This window comes from Gopherus flavomarginatus, chromosome 4 (assembly GCF_025201925.1).
Source record: "Gopherus flavomarginatus isolate rGopFla2 chromosome 4, rGopFla2.mat.asm, whole genome shotgun sequence".
Classification (NCBI taxonomy): domain Eukaryota; kingdom Metazoa; phylum Chordata; order Testudines; family Testudinidae; genus Gopherus; species Gopherus flavomarginatus.
The window spans coordinates 177,513,258-177,529,025 of record NC_066620.1 but is presented as its reverse complement, the minus strand read 5'-3'; the positions used below and the strand labels follow the sequence as shown (position 1 = coordinate 177,529,025).

General features: G+C 45.9%; 1 protein-coding gene across 1 annotated transcript; it reads left to right on the top strand.

Annotated features, from left to right (window-relative positions):
* The first annotated feature begins 371 nt into the window (after positions 1 to 371).
* On the top strand, positions 372 to 10,120 carry LOC127049733 (protein CLN8-like). The gene is made up of 3 exons (XM_050950979.1): positions 372 to 781; positions 4,742 to 5,374; positions 8,847 to 10,120. Exons 2-3 carry the CDS (start codon positions 4,832 to 4,834, stop codon positions 9,168 to 9,170), a joined length of 867 nt encoding a protein of 288 aa, XP_050806936.1. The 5' UTR covers positions 372 to 781; positions 4,742 to 4,831; the 3' UTR covers positions 9,171 to 10,120.
* The last annotated feature ends 5,648 nt before the right edge of the window (positions 10,121 to 15,768 follow it).

The following is a 15,768-nucleotide window of genomic DNA, read 5'->3' as shown; positions in this document are numbered from 1 at the left end:
GCCTTATTTGAACCTCTGCATGAGGTGAATGTCGTTGTAGGTGTCATGAGAAAGTGTGCTCTTAGAAACTATTGGTCAGGGCCATCTCAGTGTCACACGTTGTCTTCTAAAATTTCCTAATAACTAAAGGGACAGTGTCAGGTTGCTTAAGCCCCAAATTTAAGTTCTGTTAGCAGAAATAAATAAATAAAAACTAATATTAACAGGAATACTAAGATTTTTTTAAAAAAGCAAGAACCCGAACACGGCACTATCTTGCTAGGACATAAGATACGCGAAGTGAAACTGAAAGGAGACTAACCGGGCCTGTGACATTAACACACTCCCATGTGCGATATTTTGTTAGGACTCGCTACTGGGGGCGATCGCCATTTTACTCAGTGCAACACAAAACTTGGCTGCAGCACCGGGGCAGAGTATGGTGCGACCCCCCTCCTGCTCTGCAAATTAAGATCCAAGGAGAGCTGTGAACAACCGCAAAGTCCGTCTTGCCAAAGCGGGTTATTTGGTGCAGTCCACTCCCCGCTCCACGCAGGGAGCCACGGTTTACGGCAGGCAGCAACAAAGGGAAGGGCTGGAGGAACCGATAAGCATCATTCGCTTTTTGCTGTGGGGTCGCGCCGAGGCGCCAAGCTGTTGCATTTCAGCTGCAGCTGCTTCTGCAACGGTGGAATAAGCAGCCCTGACTTCATTATCTTGCCGAGGGCTGATCGCTGCTGCACTTGGAAGCACAGTAGAAGCCGGGCAGAGAAACTGCCGCGCAAGTGAAATTAACGAGCCGGTAAGTACCATGCAATGGGTGCTGTGCGGAGCAGGGCTTTGTTAACTACAACACTCGCTTTACTGAATGTCTAGGGTGAGCCTAGGAGAACCCGCGTATGGTTATTTCTTTGTTGTTGTTTCCCCCTCCTTTACTGATTCTTTTGCAAATATTTTCTGTATGTTGTACTGGTCCTTCCTGTTAGAAGGAGGAAATGGGGATTAGGCAGCGTTAACTGAGTGCTGATTTTGGTTAAATGCTGCAAAATATCATACTTCCAGGAGAGGCTATTGCATGAAGTCAGGGGAATTTCACGCAGCCTGTGAACCACCGTATTTAGAGGGCTGTATGTAACTGTGCTGGCGCTACAGAGGAATGTGTTTTGCTTTCGTTCTCGGTTTTTTGTGGGGAGTTGAGAGGAAGATTTCTGGGGCTTGATGACATTATGCTGACATTAATGGCTTGATTCTCCACTTCCTTGTACACCGTGTAGTTGTATACATCTGTGCAGAGTGAGTGTGAAATACTATCAAATTATAATTTTTAACTCTCCCACTGATTCAGGATGCAAGGCAGTGGTAATGAAAGGCCAGTGGCGTTGTTCTGGTGTAAAGGACAGCAGAATCAGGCCCTCTCAGAATATAAATAAGCAATATTCCTTTGCTGCGTACCTATAAGTAGCGGGGAGGCAAAACATCTCTGTAGAATCTTTTTATTTATGCTGCTGACAATCCGTATGGCTTCCTCTTCTGCCTCCCACCAGAGTTCCCAGTCAAACTGTGTGAAATGAGAGACTCTCTGAGCAGTTCTTCCCCTTCTCATATCCATGTGTTATGTCGGCAGTCTCAGCAACCTAGTCTAAGGCCTGGTCTACACTATGCATTTATACCGATTTTAGCAGCGTTAAACCGACTTAACACTGCACCCGTCCACACAACGAGGCCCTTTCTATCAATATAAAGGGCTCTTTAAACCGGTTTCTGTACTCCTCCCCGACGGGAGGAGTAGCACTGAAATTGGTATTACCATATCGGATTAGGGTTAGTGTGGCCACAAATCGATGGTATTGGCCTCCGGGCGGTATCCCACAGTGCACCACTGTGACCGCTCTGGAAAGCAATCTGAACTCGGATGCACTGGCCAGGTAGACAGGAAAAGCCCCACGAACTTTTGAATTGCATTTCCTGTTTACCCAGCGTGGAGCTCTGATCAGCACGGGTGGCGATGCAGTCCCAAATCCAAAAAGAGTTCCAGCATGGGCCGTACGGGAGATACTGGATCTGATCGCTGTATGGGGAGACAAATCTGTTCTATCAGAGCTCCGTTCCAGAAGACGAAATGCCAAAGCATTTGAAAAAAATCTCCAGGCAGTGATACAGAGTCCACAGCACAGTGCTGTGTGACAAGTGTAACAGAAAGCCAAAGAATCAAATGGACACTCATGGAAGAAGGGAGGGGAGACTGAGGACTCCAGCTATCCCACAGTCCCCGCAGTCTCTGAAAAGCGTTTGCATTCTTGGCTGAGCTCCCAATGCCTATAGGGGCAAACACATTATCCGGAGTGGTTCAGGGTATATCTCTTCAATTTACTCCGCCTCCCCCCCATGAAAGAAAAGGGAAAAAAAAGTTTCTTTACTTTTTTCAATGTCACCGTATGTCTACTGCATGCTGCTGGTAGACGTGGTGCTGTGGCACTGAACAACAGCATCCTCTCCCCTCCCTTCCCCGATGCAGTGTGATGGTGATCTTCGGTAGGGGAGGGGCAGCAGAGAAGTGTAAAGAAGGGCTAGAGAGAGGTTTAAGCAACAAGCGGACACCAAAAACAAGGGGAAAAAAGTGGCAAAGGGTTTGGGAAGTTTCACAAGGGGAGAAGCAGCAAGGGGTTTGGGAGGTTTGGAGGATGATGCAGATGCGGGGGGGGGAGCAGCAAGGAGTTGGGAAGTTCGGAGAGAGTGCAGATGTGGGGGAAAAAGCAGCAAAGGGTTTGAGAAGTTATACAGGGGGAGAAACAGCAAGGAGTTTGGGAAGTTCGGAGGGTGATGCAGACGTGGGAGGGGGAAGCAGCAAGGAGCTGGGAAGTTCGGAGAGAGTGCAGATGCGGGGGAAAAAGCAGCAAAGGGTTATAACAGAGAGACACGGAGAAGCACACAGAGGGGGAGATTGGAGCGGGGGAAAAACAGACACGGGAAAGTTCAGGGAGAGATCGGGACAGCGGGAAGATGAATTTAAGCAGCAAAAACCTTATCTATCTTAACCAACCAAAGGCAAAACAACAAATATCACAATTCTAAGCAAAACTATAACAAGCAACTATACGGAGCAACAAAACAGTAAACTATAACAAGGCAGGTGAACTTACAAGCTCTACAATCTTAACAAACTATGACTTATTAAACTAAAAAAACAAAACCTATGGTGCACCTTATGCTATGGGAAGTCACAGAGGGCAGAGTGGTATGTGCCCAGGATCCAGCTCCCAAGGAAGCCAAGGGATGGTGGCTACAGCAATGGATACAGCTGAAAGCAGGGAGTCCCGAGGCAAAGCCCACAGGAGCAGAGCTTAGCAGCGGCACAAACTTATTTTTAGCGGCAAAGCGCCGCGGAGTTTAAGAGAGGTTTTAAGACACAGACCAAGGTTTAGCTTGAGTCTGTGTGCTGGGGAAAGAGAGCCAGCAGCTAAAATAATAAAATAAAAGTAGGGAAAGTTTCACAGAGGGATTCTTACCAGTCCCCAAGGCAGCAGCAAAGGCAGAAGCAGCAGCAACATCAGAAGAAGCAAGGAGGGCTCGGTACAGTCTTAATAATCAGGAGATCTCTCAGGTAGCAATTCGTTCTACGTGGGGGGGGGGTTTAAAAAACCGGGAGTATGCTCAAAAATAAAACCAGAGCGGAGAAAGGACCCCCCAAAACCCCTGGCTGATCAGACCAGGCAGCAATGCAGGAACCTTTCTGATGTTTGTTTCAAAAATGTCTGTTTTTAAAGGCAAACTTAGGCAGTTTCCTGCCAGTAATCCTGATAGGCTCCCTCTGTCACAGGGAAGGAGGCACAGGGAAAAACTGCAGGTTAAGCACAGAAACATGTCTGGGCAGAGTCGTGTGCAATAGGTGACTCAAGAGCACATGAGGCCTATGACTCATGCCCAGGATTTTAAAAACACAATAGGTCTTGCAGCTCTGGACATTGCCTGCCCTACACCGAGCCCAGGTTCAACGAGGTGATAACAGGACTAACCCTTTGAACAGGGCAGTGGTCCCATTTAGCACGCAGCACAAGTGGCCATCCCTTTGAGAAGGGCAATGGCTCTTGTTAAACAAGTTAAGGGGCCCTCCCTTTGAGAAGGGCAGTGGCCCTGGTAAACAACTTAACAGCCAGGGAAGGGTGGCCACAGGAGGAGAACAAAAACAAAATGGAGTCTGGGGACAGCTGTAAGAAACAAAATGGAATAGGGGGATAGCTGTAACAGACACTCTCCAGAGGGGGAGTGCACTTTAGTGCTGGGTAATTCCTTAGCTGAAGGCCTTCCCAAGCAATACTGATTTCAGTGTCCGTGTCTTTCTGCAGCTGAGTGTGTCCCAACCTGTTTGTGTGCTAGAGGAGGCTTGAGGGTCTGGCTTAGCAGGATTGGGTGAGGGAGCCCAGGCTGATGGAACAAGCTGGCTCAGTGGTACCCCAATATATCAGGTAGCATCCCAGAAGGTGGAGCAACCTGCTAAGTCTCATCTTCTCTTTTATATACCTGGTTGAGACTTTGAAGGTTAAAATATCAGCCTTTAACAGGATTATTTATGTCATCTCTAAACTGTTGGGAAATATTAGTGGAAATAGTAACAAATACTAAGTTGTAGTGAAACTAGTGAGCTTTAATAGATAGGGACATCATGAATATATATATATATATATATATATATATATATGCACAGGCATACAGTCAATCTCTGCAAGTATCTCTCTCTCTCTCTCTTTTTTTTTTTTAATTGCAGGTGAGTTCTTCTCAGTAGCCTTAAAATAGACCAACGTGTGGGTGAGAAGCTTCAGACTTCCTCCAACTATTTTGAATTAAAGAAGAAGAAATGAATCTTGGAAATGATGGTGCAATGTCCAGAGCCATATTTGACTGGAACTATGTTCTGTGGGAAGTTCGTTTGACATTACTAGCAGCTGGTTTTTTCATCTACCTGGGAGTATTTCTTCTAGCTCACTGGCTGTCCTCATGGATCAGTGCCAGTTATCGCACTTTGTCAGCAAAGCAGAAGGTCTTCTGGAATATGGATATCACACGTGGCCTGTTTGCAGTTCAGAGTTGTGGAGCTGGCTTGTGGGCCTTGCTTATAGATCCAGATTTTCAAGCTGACCAAGTGTATTCACAACAAAAGTGGAGCTGGTTTCACTGCTTAATAGCTGCTGGCTTCTTCCTGCTTGAAAATATAGTTGTTCATGTGTCTATTATTGTTTTCAGAATATTTGATGTGTTCTCAGCGGTTCACCATTTATTTGCCTTTGGTGGGCTTCTTGGTCTGATAATTAACATAAAGTCTGGACATTATCTACCCCTGATGGGACTGCTGCTTGAGATGTGCACTCCTCCATTATGCATATCCTTTATGCTTTTAAAGGTAAGAACTCGTTGTATTAATTATTGGTGAGAGAAGTTTCCATAATGAACCTCATGTTGCCTCACCCTCAAAAAAGTCTGCAAAGAAATATTGGCCACCAAACTTGGACATTAGTTCTGGGATCAAGGAAGAATTTTTCTTCCAAACGTGTAGTGAATTGGTCCTGGGAATCCTTAATTATAACACCCTAAAATACTTTAATATTTTTTTAAAACCCAATTTTTAGCAAAGAAACAAAACAGAAAGATTAAAAAAAATTAGTTTACTGACACACTAGTTGCGATCTAGTGCACAGGACAGGACTAAAAGTTAGGTGACTAAACTCTATTTTTAAAACATTTTTAAAGACTGGAAATAGTAATATCAGCGCCCCCTTCAGCAGCTCCCTGCCCCAGCACACCTCCTCTCTGCCTTCTCTGCTGAGCATGCTGGCGCCGCTCCACTTCTCCCACCTCCCAGGCTTGCAACGCCAATCAGTTGTTTGCCTCAACAAGCCTGGGAGGGGAGGAGAATTAGAGCGGGGAAGCGTGCTCAGGGGAGAAGGTGGAGCAGAGGTGAGCTAGGGCGGAGAGCAGTTCCCCTGGACGCCCCCCCCATTACTTGCTGCAGGTGACCCTCCCCGCCCCCCCCCCGCCCCAGCTCACTTCCACTCCACCGCCTTTCCTGAGTGTGCTTTTTGGCATCCCCAACCACTTGGCACCCTAGGCGGCTGCCTAGTTCACCTAGTGGTTGCACTGGCCCTGTGTGAGGCCAAGACTATAACAGGGTTCCAAAAAGAACTAGATGAGTTCATAGAAAATAGGTCCATCAATGGCTGTCAGCAAGGATGGGCAGCAATTTAAAACCATGCTCTGAAGTCTCTGTAGCCTCTGGTGACGGGGGATGGATCACTTGATGATTACCTGTTCTGTTCATTCCCTCTAAAGTGCCTGGCATTGTTTACTGTCGGAAGACAAGATACTAGGCTAGATGGACCTAAGTCTGACCCAGTATGGCTTTCCTTATGTTCTTATGAAATGTGAACATAAGAACATAGGAACGGCCATACCAGGTCAGACAAAGGTCCATCTAGCCCAGTATCCCGTCTACCGACAGTGGCCAATGCCAGGTGCCCCAGTGGGAGTGAACTTAACAGGCAATGATCAAGTGATCTCTCTCCTGCCATCCATCTTCATCCTCTGACAAGCAGAGGCTAGGGACACCATTCCTTACCCATCCTGGCTAATAGCCATTTGTGGACCTAACCACCATGAATTTATCCAGTTCTCTTTTAAACGCTGTTATAGTCCTAGCCTTCACAACCTTCTCAGGTAAGGAGTTCCGCAAGTTGACTGTGCACTGTGATGAACTTCCTTTTATTTGTTTTAAACCTACTGCCTATTAATTTCATTTGGTGACCCCTAGTTCTTGTATTATGGGAATAAGTAAATAACTTTTCCTTATCCACTTTCTCCACATCACTCATAATTTTATATACCTCTATCATATCCCCCCTTAGTCTCCTCTTTTCCAAGCTGAAGAGTCCTAGCCTCTTTAATCTTTCCTCATATGAGACCCTCTCCAAACCCCTAATCATTTTAGTTGCCCTTTTCTGAACCTTTTCTAGTGCCAGTATATCTGTTTTGAGATGAGGAGACCACATCTGTACACAGTATTCGAGATGTGGGCATACCATGGATTTATATAAGTGCACTAATATATTCTCCGTCTTATTCTCTATCCCCTTTTTAATGATTCCTAACATCCTGTTTGCTTTTTTGACCGCCTCTGCACACTGCGTGGACATCTTCAGAGAACTAGCCACGATGACTCCAAGATCTTTTTCCTGATTAGTTGTAGCTAAATTAGCTCCCATCATATTGCATGAATAGTTGGGGTTATTTTTTCCAATGTGCATTACTTTACATTTATCCACATTAAATTTCATTTGCCATTTTTTTGCCGAATCACTTAGTTTTGTGAGATCTTTTTGAAGTTCTTCACAGTCTGCTTTGGGCCATGTCTACATCTAAAATTTTGCAGCGCTGGTTGTTACAGCTGTATTAGTACAGCTGTATAGGGCCAGCGCTGCAGAGTGGCCACACTTACAGCAACCAGCGCTGCAAGTGGTGTTAGATGTGGCCACACTGCAGCGCTGTTGGGCGGCTTCAAGGGGTTTCGGGGAACGCGAGAGCAAACCGGGAAAGGAGACCAGCTTCGCCGCGGTTTGCTCTCGCGTTCCACGAACCACCGTGCAAACCGCAGGGAAGGAGACCTGCTTGTTCGCGGAACGCGAGAGCAAACCGCGGCGAAGCTGGTCTCCTTACCCGGTTTGCTCTCGCGTTCCCCGAACCCGAGCAAGCAGGTCTCCTTCCCTGCGGTTTGCAGGGTGGTTCGCGGAACGCGAGAGCAAACCGCGGCGAAGCTGGTCTCCTTCCCCGGTTTGCTCTCGCGTTCCCCGAACCCGAGCAAGCAGATCTCCTTCCCTGCGGTTTGCAGGGTGGTTCGCGGAACGCGAGAGCAAACCGCGGCGAAGCTGGTCTCCTTCCCCGGTTTGCTCTCGCGTTCCCCGAACCCGAGCAAGCAGGTCTCCTTCCCTGCGGTTTGCAGGGTGGTTCGCGGAACGCGAGAGCAAACCGCGGCGAAGCTGGTCTCCTTCCCCGGTTTGCTCTCGCGTTCCCGGAACCACCCTGCAAACCGCAGGGAAGGAGACCTGCTTGCTCGGGGTTCGGGGAACGCGAGAGCAAGCCGGGGAAGGAGACCAGCTTGATTACCAGAGGCTTCCTCAGGTATGCTGGGATACCTGCTTATTCCACGGAGGTCAAGAAAAGCGCTGGTAAGTGTCTATACTTGATTACCAGCGCTGGATCACCAGCGCTGGATCCTCTACACCCGAGACAAAACGGGAGTACGGCCAGCGCTGCAAACAGGGAGTTGCAGCGCTGGTGGTGCCCTGCAGATGTGTACACCTCCTAAGTTGCAGCGCTGTAACTCCCTCACCAGCGCTGCAACTTTCTGATGTAGACAAGCCCTTGGTCTTAACTATCTTGAGCAGTTTAGTATCATCTGCAAACTTTGCCACATCACTGTTTATCCCTTTCTCCAGCTCATTTATGAATAAGTTGAATAGGATTGGTCCGAGGACTGACCCTTGGGTAACACCACTAGTTACTCCTCTCCATTCTGAGAATTTACCATTAATTCCTACCGTTTGTTCCCGATCTTTAAACCAATTCTCAATTCGTGAAAGGACCTTCCATTTTATCCCATGACAGCTTAATTTACGTAAGAGCCTTTGGTGAGGGACCTTGTCAAAGGCTTTCTGGAAATGTAAGTACACTATGTCCACTGGATCCCCCGTGTCCACATGTTTGGACTAACACAACACAACGCAACAGGAAAGCTAAATATGTCTGTTATTTATAGAAAACACTGACTGCCTTATCTTGAAGCTGCAATCTCATTTCTCCTTCTTTGTTGTTGTCTCTTCCAGACTGGCTATGCTCATACCCTTTTATGGAAGGCAAATCAGTGGGTACTGATCCACATGCAACACTGCCGCATGGTCCTCACTTATCACATGTGGTGGGTGTGTATTTCCAATTGGAATGATGTGGTGGAAAATCTGGGACTTCCGTATTTTATTGTCTTTTTCATGGGGTTAAGTATACTTACATTAATACTTAATCCATACTGGACATACAAATCGACTCAGATTTTCTTCAGTCCAGTTGACAGGACCTTTCGAAATATAGCAGAGAAAAATGGATCCTCTGAAAAATTAAATAGTGAAGCATTTCAGAAGAAGAGGATATAGTGCTGCAACAGCTGTTAGGGTAACAGTAAGATATGGCCAGCAGAAAATAGTGCGAGTTTACTACCGAGTGCATGTAGAATTGCTTACAAGAAGTCTTTGATTATATTGATCCTTCTGTAGTTTGCTATCAGTGCACTATACTCATGTATCAAAAGTGTTTTAAAATTGTTGCTGTCTATATTTAAAATGCACATACAATCTTTGTCTGAATCAGGATTTGTGCCAGTAATTTTAGCTTGGGAGCATAATGTAATAAAATTTCATTTTGGGGGAAGTGGCAAATTAATCATAGACGTGTAAGGGAGGTGCCATTTGATTTTTAAAATTCTACAGAATCCTAATTTTAACGGTGTCACCGTCTGCAGCAAGGGAGGGAGGACTGACTGCCTCCCTGCCATCCAGCTCCCAGGTCCAGGTCCTCCAGTTGGTATAAATTTTGAGAATGGAACTTTGACAGAAATGGGTCAAGTTGGGTATTATTGAAAAGTCCGTCTCCCATGAACACAGTGGTACCAAACATTACAAGCCCAGAACAATTATGTAGATATATATTTGAGAAAAAATTGAAATGTCAACTTTTTAAATTATATTTTAACACAGGGATGCATTTTGCTTGCATGAAAAAAAGACACTGGTCTTTGGTAATTCTAGGGAGGTTAACCTTGACATATAAGACTGAAAACATTTATTAATCAAATCCATCATCAGAGTCATCTTTGTCTAGGCCTCCAGGGCTAGACACATTGTCACATTGATCCTCGTCCATGCCACAGTCAGACATCTCTGTATAAGGCAGATGTTTGGCTAGACATTTGCAGAGTAGTGAGCATCTGGTCTTTGTGTATATCCTTTCAAACAGATCCAAAAAAAAAATTGTCTGATTGCAGCACTTATATTCTGTGTTCTGTGCATTGACTTTTTCTTTGTGTATTAAATTAATTCTATTCTTACGTACAAGGCCTACTATGATGTAGCGAAGTGTTTTTCAACCTGTGGTCTGCAGGCTCCTGGGGATCCGCAGACTGTCTAAAATTTCCAAAGGGGTCCGCACCTCCATGTGAAATTTTTAGGGATCCACAAATGAAAAAAGGTTGAAAACCATTGATGAAATACCAACAATACACATTTTCTTGTCCTATACATTCCAGCCCATACTCTCAAACCTTCCTCTAGATTGCCATCTGTGTCCAAATCCTGTAAAAAAAAAAAATTTCTTGTACAGTAATTGAGGGTTAATGTATTGTGCCCTCTCTTTCTAGAATGCCCTACTGCTGACCTCTGGGAGATTCCCACTTGATATGGATTTACAAGTCTGTTTAAACTGTTGTTTAAAACACTAGACTCATAGACTCATAGACTTTAGGGTCAGAAGGGACCAATGTGATCATCTAGTCTGACCTCCTGAACAAAGCAGGCCTCAGAACCCTACCCATCCACTTCTATAACAAACCCCTAACCTATGTCTGAGTTATTGAAGTCTTCAAATTGTGGTTTGAAGACCTCAAGCTGCAGAGAATCCACCAGCAAGTGACCCATGCCCCATGCTGCAGAGGAAGGCGAAAAACCTCCAGGGCCTCTGCCAATCTGCCCTGGAGGAAAATTCCTTCCCGACCCCAAATATGGCGATAAGCTAAACCCTGAGCATGTGGGCAAGACTCACCAGCCAGCACTCAGGAAAGCATCAGAGGGGTAGCCATGTTAGTCTGGATCTGTAAAAGCAGCAAAGAATCCTGTGGCACCTTATAGACTAACAGACGTTTTGGAGCATGAGCTTTCGTGGGTGAATACCGACTTCTTCAGATGCATGTGGTAGAAATTTCCAGGGGCAGTATATATATGCTAGCAAGCAAGCTAGAGATAACGAGGTCAGTTCAATCAGGGAGGATGAGGCCCTGTTCTAGCAGTTGAGGTGTGAAAACCAAGAGAGGAGAAACTGGTTCTGTAGTTGGCAAGCCATTCACAGTCTTTGTTCAATCCTGAGCTGATGGTGTCAAATTTGCAGATGAACTGAAGCTCAGCAGTTTCTCTTTGAAGTCTGGTCCTGAAGTTTTTTTGCTGCAGGATGGCCACCTTAAGGTCTGCAATAGTGTGGCCATGGAGGTTGAAGTGCTCCCCTACAGGTTTTTGTATATTGCCATTCCTAATGTCTGATTTGTGTCCATTTATCCTTTTCCATAGAGACTATCCAGTTTGGCCAATGTATATAGCAGAGGGGCATTGCTGGCATATGATGGCGTATATTACATTGGTGGATGTGCAGGTGAATGAACCAGTGATGGTGTGGCTGATCTGGTTAGGTCCTGTGATGGTGTCGCTGGTGTAGATATGTGGGCAGAGTTGGCATCGAGGTTTGTTGCATGGATTGGTTCCTGAGCTAGAGTTATTATGGTGCGGTGTGCAATTACTGGTGAGAATATGTTTCAGGTTGGCAGGTTGTCTGTGGGCAAGGACTGGCCTGCCACCCAAGGCCTGTGAAAGTGTGGGATCATTGTCCAGGATGGGTTGTAGATCCTTGATGATGCGTTGGAGGGGTTTTAGCTGGGGGCTGTATGTGATGGCCAGTGGAGTCCTGTTGGTTTCTTTCTTGGGTTTGTCTTGCAGTAGGAGGCTTCTGGGTACACGTCTGGCTCTGTTGATCTGTTTCCTTATTTCCTCGTGCGGGTATTGTAGTTTTGAGAATGCTTGGTGGAGATTTTGTAGGTGTTGGTCTCTGTCTGAGGGGTTAGAGCAGATGCGGTTGTACCTCAGTGCTTGGCTGTAGACAATGGATCGTGTGACGTGTCCGGGATGGAAGCTGGAGGCATGAAGGTAGGCATAGCGGTCGGTAGGTTTTCGATATAGGGTGGTGTTAATGTGACCATCACTTATTTGCACCGTGGTGTCAAGAAAGTGGACCTCCCGTGTAGATTAGTCCAGGCTGAGGTTGATGGTGGGGTGGAAGCTATTGAAATCATGGTGGAATTTTTCCAGAGTCTCCTTCCCATGGGTCCAGATGATGAAGATGTCATCAATGTAGCGTAGGTAGAGAAGGGGCGTGAGTGGACGAGAGCTGAGGAAGCGTTGTTCCAGGTCGGCCATAAAGATATTGGCATATTGTGGGGCCATGCGGTGCCCATAGCAGTGCCACTGATCTGGAGATATATATTGTCATCAAATTTGAAATAGTTGTGTGTAAGTATAAAGGCACAGAGCTCAGCAGCCAGTTGTGCTGTGGCATCGTCAGGGATAGTGTTCCTGACAGCTTGTATTCCATCTGTGTGTGGGATGTTTGTGTAGAGAGCCTCTACATCCATGGTGGCTAGGATGGTGTTTTCTGGGAGGTGACCAATGCATTGTAGTTTCCTCAGGAAATCAGTGGTGTCACAGAGATAGCTGGGAGTGCTGGTGCCATAGGGTCTGAGTAGAGAGTCCATATATCCAGACAGTCCTTCAGTGAGAGTGCCAATGCCCGAGATGATGGGGCGTCCAGGATTTCCGGGTTTGTGGATCTTGGGTAGTAGATAGAATAACCCTGGTCGGGGCTCTAGCAGTATGTTGATTTCTTCTGGTGTTAGTGTGGGGAGTGTCCTGAGTAGATGCTGTAGTTTCTCAGTGTATTCCTCAGTGGGATCTGAGAGGCTCTCTACACAAACATCCCACACACAGATGGAATACAAGCTGTCAGGAACACTATCCCTGACGATGCCACAGCACAACTGGCTGCTGAGCTCTGTGCCTTTATACTTACACACAACTATTTCAAATTTGATGACAATATATATCTCCAGATCAGTGGCACTGCTATGGGCACCGCATGGCCCCACAATATGCCAATATCTTTATGGCCGACCTGGAACAACGCTTCCTCAGCTCTCGTCCACTCACGCCCCTTCTCTACCTACGCTACATTGATGACATCTTCATCATCTGGACCCATGGGAAGGAGACTCTGGAAAAATTCCACCATGATTTCAATAGCTTCCACCCCACCATCAACCTCAGCCTGGACTAATCTACACGGGAGGTCCACTTTCTTGACACCACGGTGCAAATAAGTGATGGTCACATTAACACCACCCTATATCGAAAACCTACCGACCGCTATGCCTACCTTCATGCCTCCAGCTTCCATCCCGGACACGTCACACGATCCATTGTCTACAGCCAAGCACTGAGGTACAACCGCATCTGCTCTAACCCCTCAGACAGAGACCAACACCTACAAAATCTCCACCAAGCATTCTCAAAACTACAATACCCGCACGAGGAAATAAGGAAACAGATCAACAGAGCCAGACGTGTACCCAGAAGCCTCCTACTGCAAGACAAACCCAAGAAAGAAACCAACAGGACTCCACTGGCCATCACATACAGCCCCCAGCTAAAACCCCTCCAACGCATCATCAAGGATCTACAACCCATCCTGGACAATGATCCCACACTTTCACAGGCCTTGGGTGGCAGGCCAGTCCTTGCCCACAGACAACCTGCCAACCTGAAACATATTCTCACCAGTAATTGCACACCGCACCATAATAACTCTAGCTCAGGAACCAATCCATGCAACAAACCTCGATGCCAACTCTGCCCACATATCTACACCAGCGACACCATCACAGGACCTAACCAGATCAGCCACACCATCACTGGTTCATTCACCTGCACATCCACCAATGTAATATACGCCATCATATGCCAGCAATGCCCCTCTGCTATATACATTGGCCAAACTGGACAGTCTCTATGGAAAAGGATAAATGGACACAAATCAGACATTAGGAATGGCAATATACAAAAACCTGTAGGGGAGCACTTCAACCTCCATGGCCACACTATTGCAGACCTTAAGGTGGCCATCCTGCAGCAAAAAAACTTCAGGACCAGACTTCAAAGAGAAACTGCTGAGCTTCAGTTCATCTGCAAATTTGACACCATCAGCTCAGGATTGAACAAAGACTGTGAATGGCTTGCCAACTACAGAACCAGTTTCTCCTCTCTTGGTTTTCACACCTCAACTGCTAGAACAGGGCCTCATCCTCCCTGATTGAACTGACTTCGTTATCTCTAGCTTGCTTGCTAGCATATATATATTGCCCCTGGAAATTTCTACCACATGCATCTGAAGAAGTGGGTATTCACCCATGAAAGCTCATGCTCCAAAACGTCTGTTAGTCTATAAGGTGCCACAGGATTCTTTGCTGCTCACTCAGGAAAGAATTCTCTGCAGTAACTCAGATCCCATCCCATCCAACATCCCATCACCGACCACTGGGCATACTTATCTGCTGATAATCAAAGATCAATTGCCAAAGTTAAGCTATCTCATCATACCATCCCTTCCATAAACTTATCAAGCTTAGTCTTGAAGTCAGATATGTCTTTTGCCCCCACTACTCCCCTTGGAAGTCTGTTCCAGAACTTCAGTCCTCTAATGGTTAGAAACCTTCATCTAATTTCAAGTCTAAACTTCCTAGTGTCCAGTTTATACCCATTTGTTCTTGTGTCTACATTGGTACTAAGCTTAAATAATTCCTCTCCCTCCCTAATATTAATCCCTCTGTTATATTTATAAAGAGCAAGCATATCCCCCCTCAGCCTTCTTTTGGCTAGACTAAACAAGCCAAGCTCTTTGAGTCTCCTTTCATATGACAGGTTTTCCATTCCTCGGATCATCCTAGTAGCCCGTCTCTGAACCTGTTCCAGTTTGAATTCATCCTTCTTAAACATGGGAGACCAGAACTGCACACAGTATTCCAGGTGAGGTCTCACCAGTGCCTTATATAACGGTACTAACACCTCCTTATCTTTGCTGGAAATACGTTGCCTGATGCATCCTAAAACCGCATTAGCTTTTTTAACAGCCATATCACATTGGTGGCTCATAGTCATCCTGTGATCAACCAATACTCCAAGGTCCTTCTCCTCCTCTGTTGCTTCCAACTGATGCGTCCCCAATGCCTATATCTAAAATTCTTATTATTAATCCCTAAGTGCATGATCTTGCACTTTTCACTATTAAATTTCATCCTATTACTATTACTCCAGTTTACAAGGTCTTCCAGATCTTCCTGTATGATATCCCGGTCCTTCTCTGTGTTAGCAGTACCCCCCAGCTTTGTGTCATCCGCAAACTTTATTAGCACATTCCCGCTTTTTGTGCCAAGGTCAGTAATAAAAAGGTTAAATAAGATTGGTCCCAAAACCGATCCTTGAGGAGCTCCACTAGTAACCTCCTTCCAGCCTGACAGTTCACCCTTCAGTACGACCCGTTGTAGTCTCCCCTTTAACCAGTTCCTTATCCACCTTTCAGTTTTCATATTGATCCCCATCTTTTCCAATTTAACTAATAATTCCTCATGTGGAACCGTGTCAAATGCCTTGCTGAAATCGAGGTAAATTAGGTCTACTGCATTTCCTTTGTCTAAATAATCTGTCACCTTCTCAAAGAAGGAGATCAGGTTGGTTTGGCACTATCTACCCTTAGTAAAACCTGTTAAGATAAGTTCCTGTCTGCATCCTAAAACTTGCCCATACCGGTATTGCCCTGGCCTCTTCCTTTGTCATTCAGTGTTAAACGCATTCTGAACTATATGCATTTCCTCACCTTTTGGGGGCGAAG

Coding starts and splice junctions, on each gene's coding strand:
- LOC127049733 (XM_050950979.1), top strand. CDS start 4,832: ATGAATCTTGGAAATGATGGTGCAATGTCCAGAGCCATATTTGACTGG. Junction 5,375..8,846: donor TATCCTTTATGCTTTTAAAG/GTAAGAACTCGT, acceptor TGTCTCTTCCAG/ACTGGCTATGCTCATACCCT.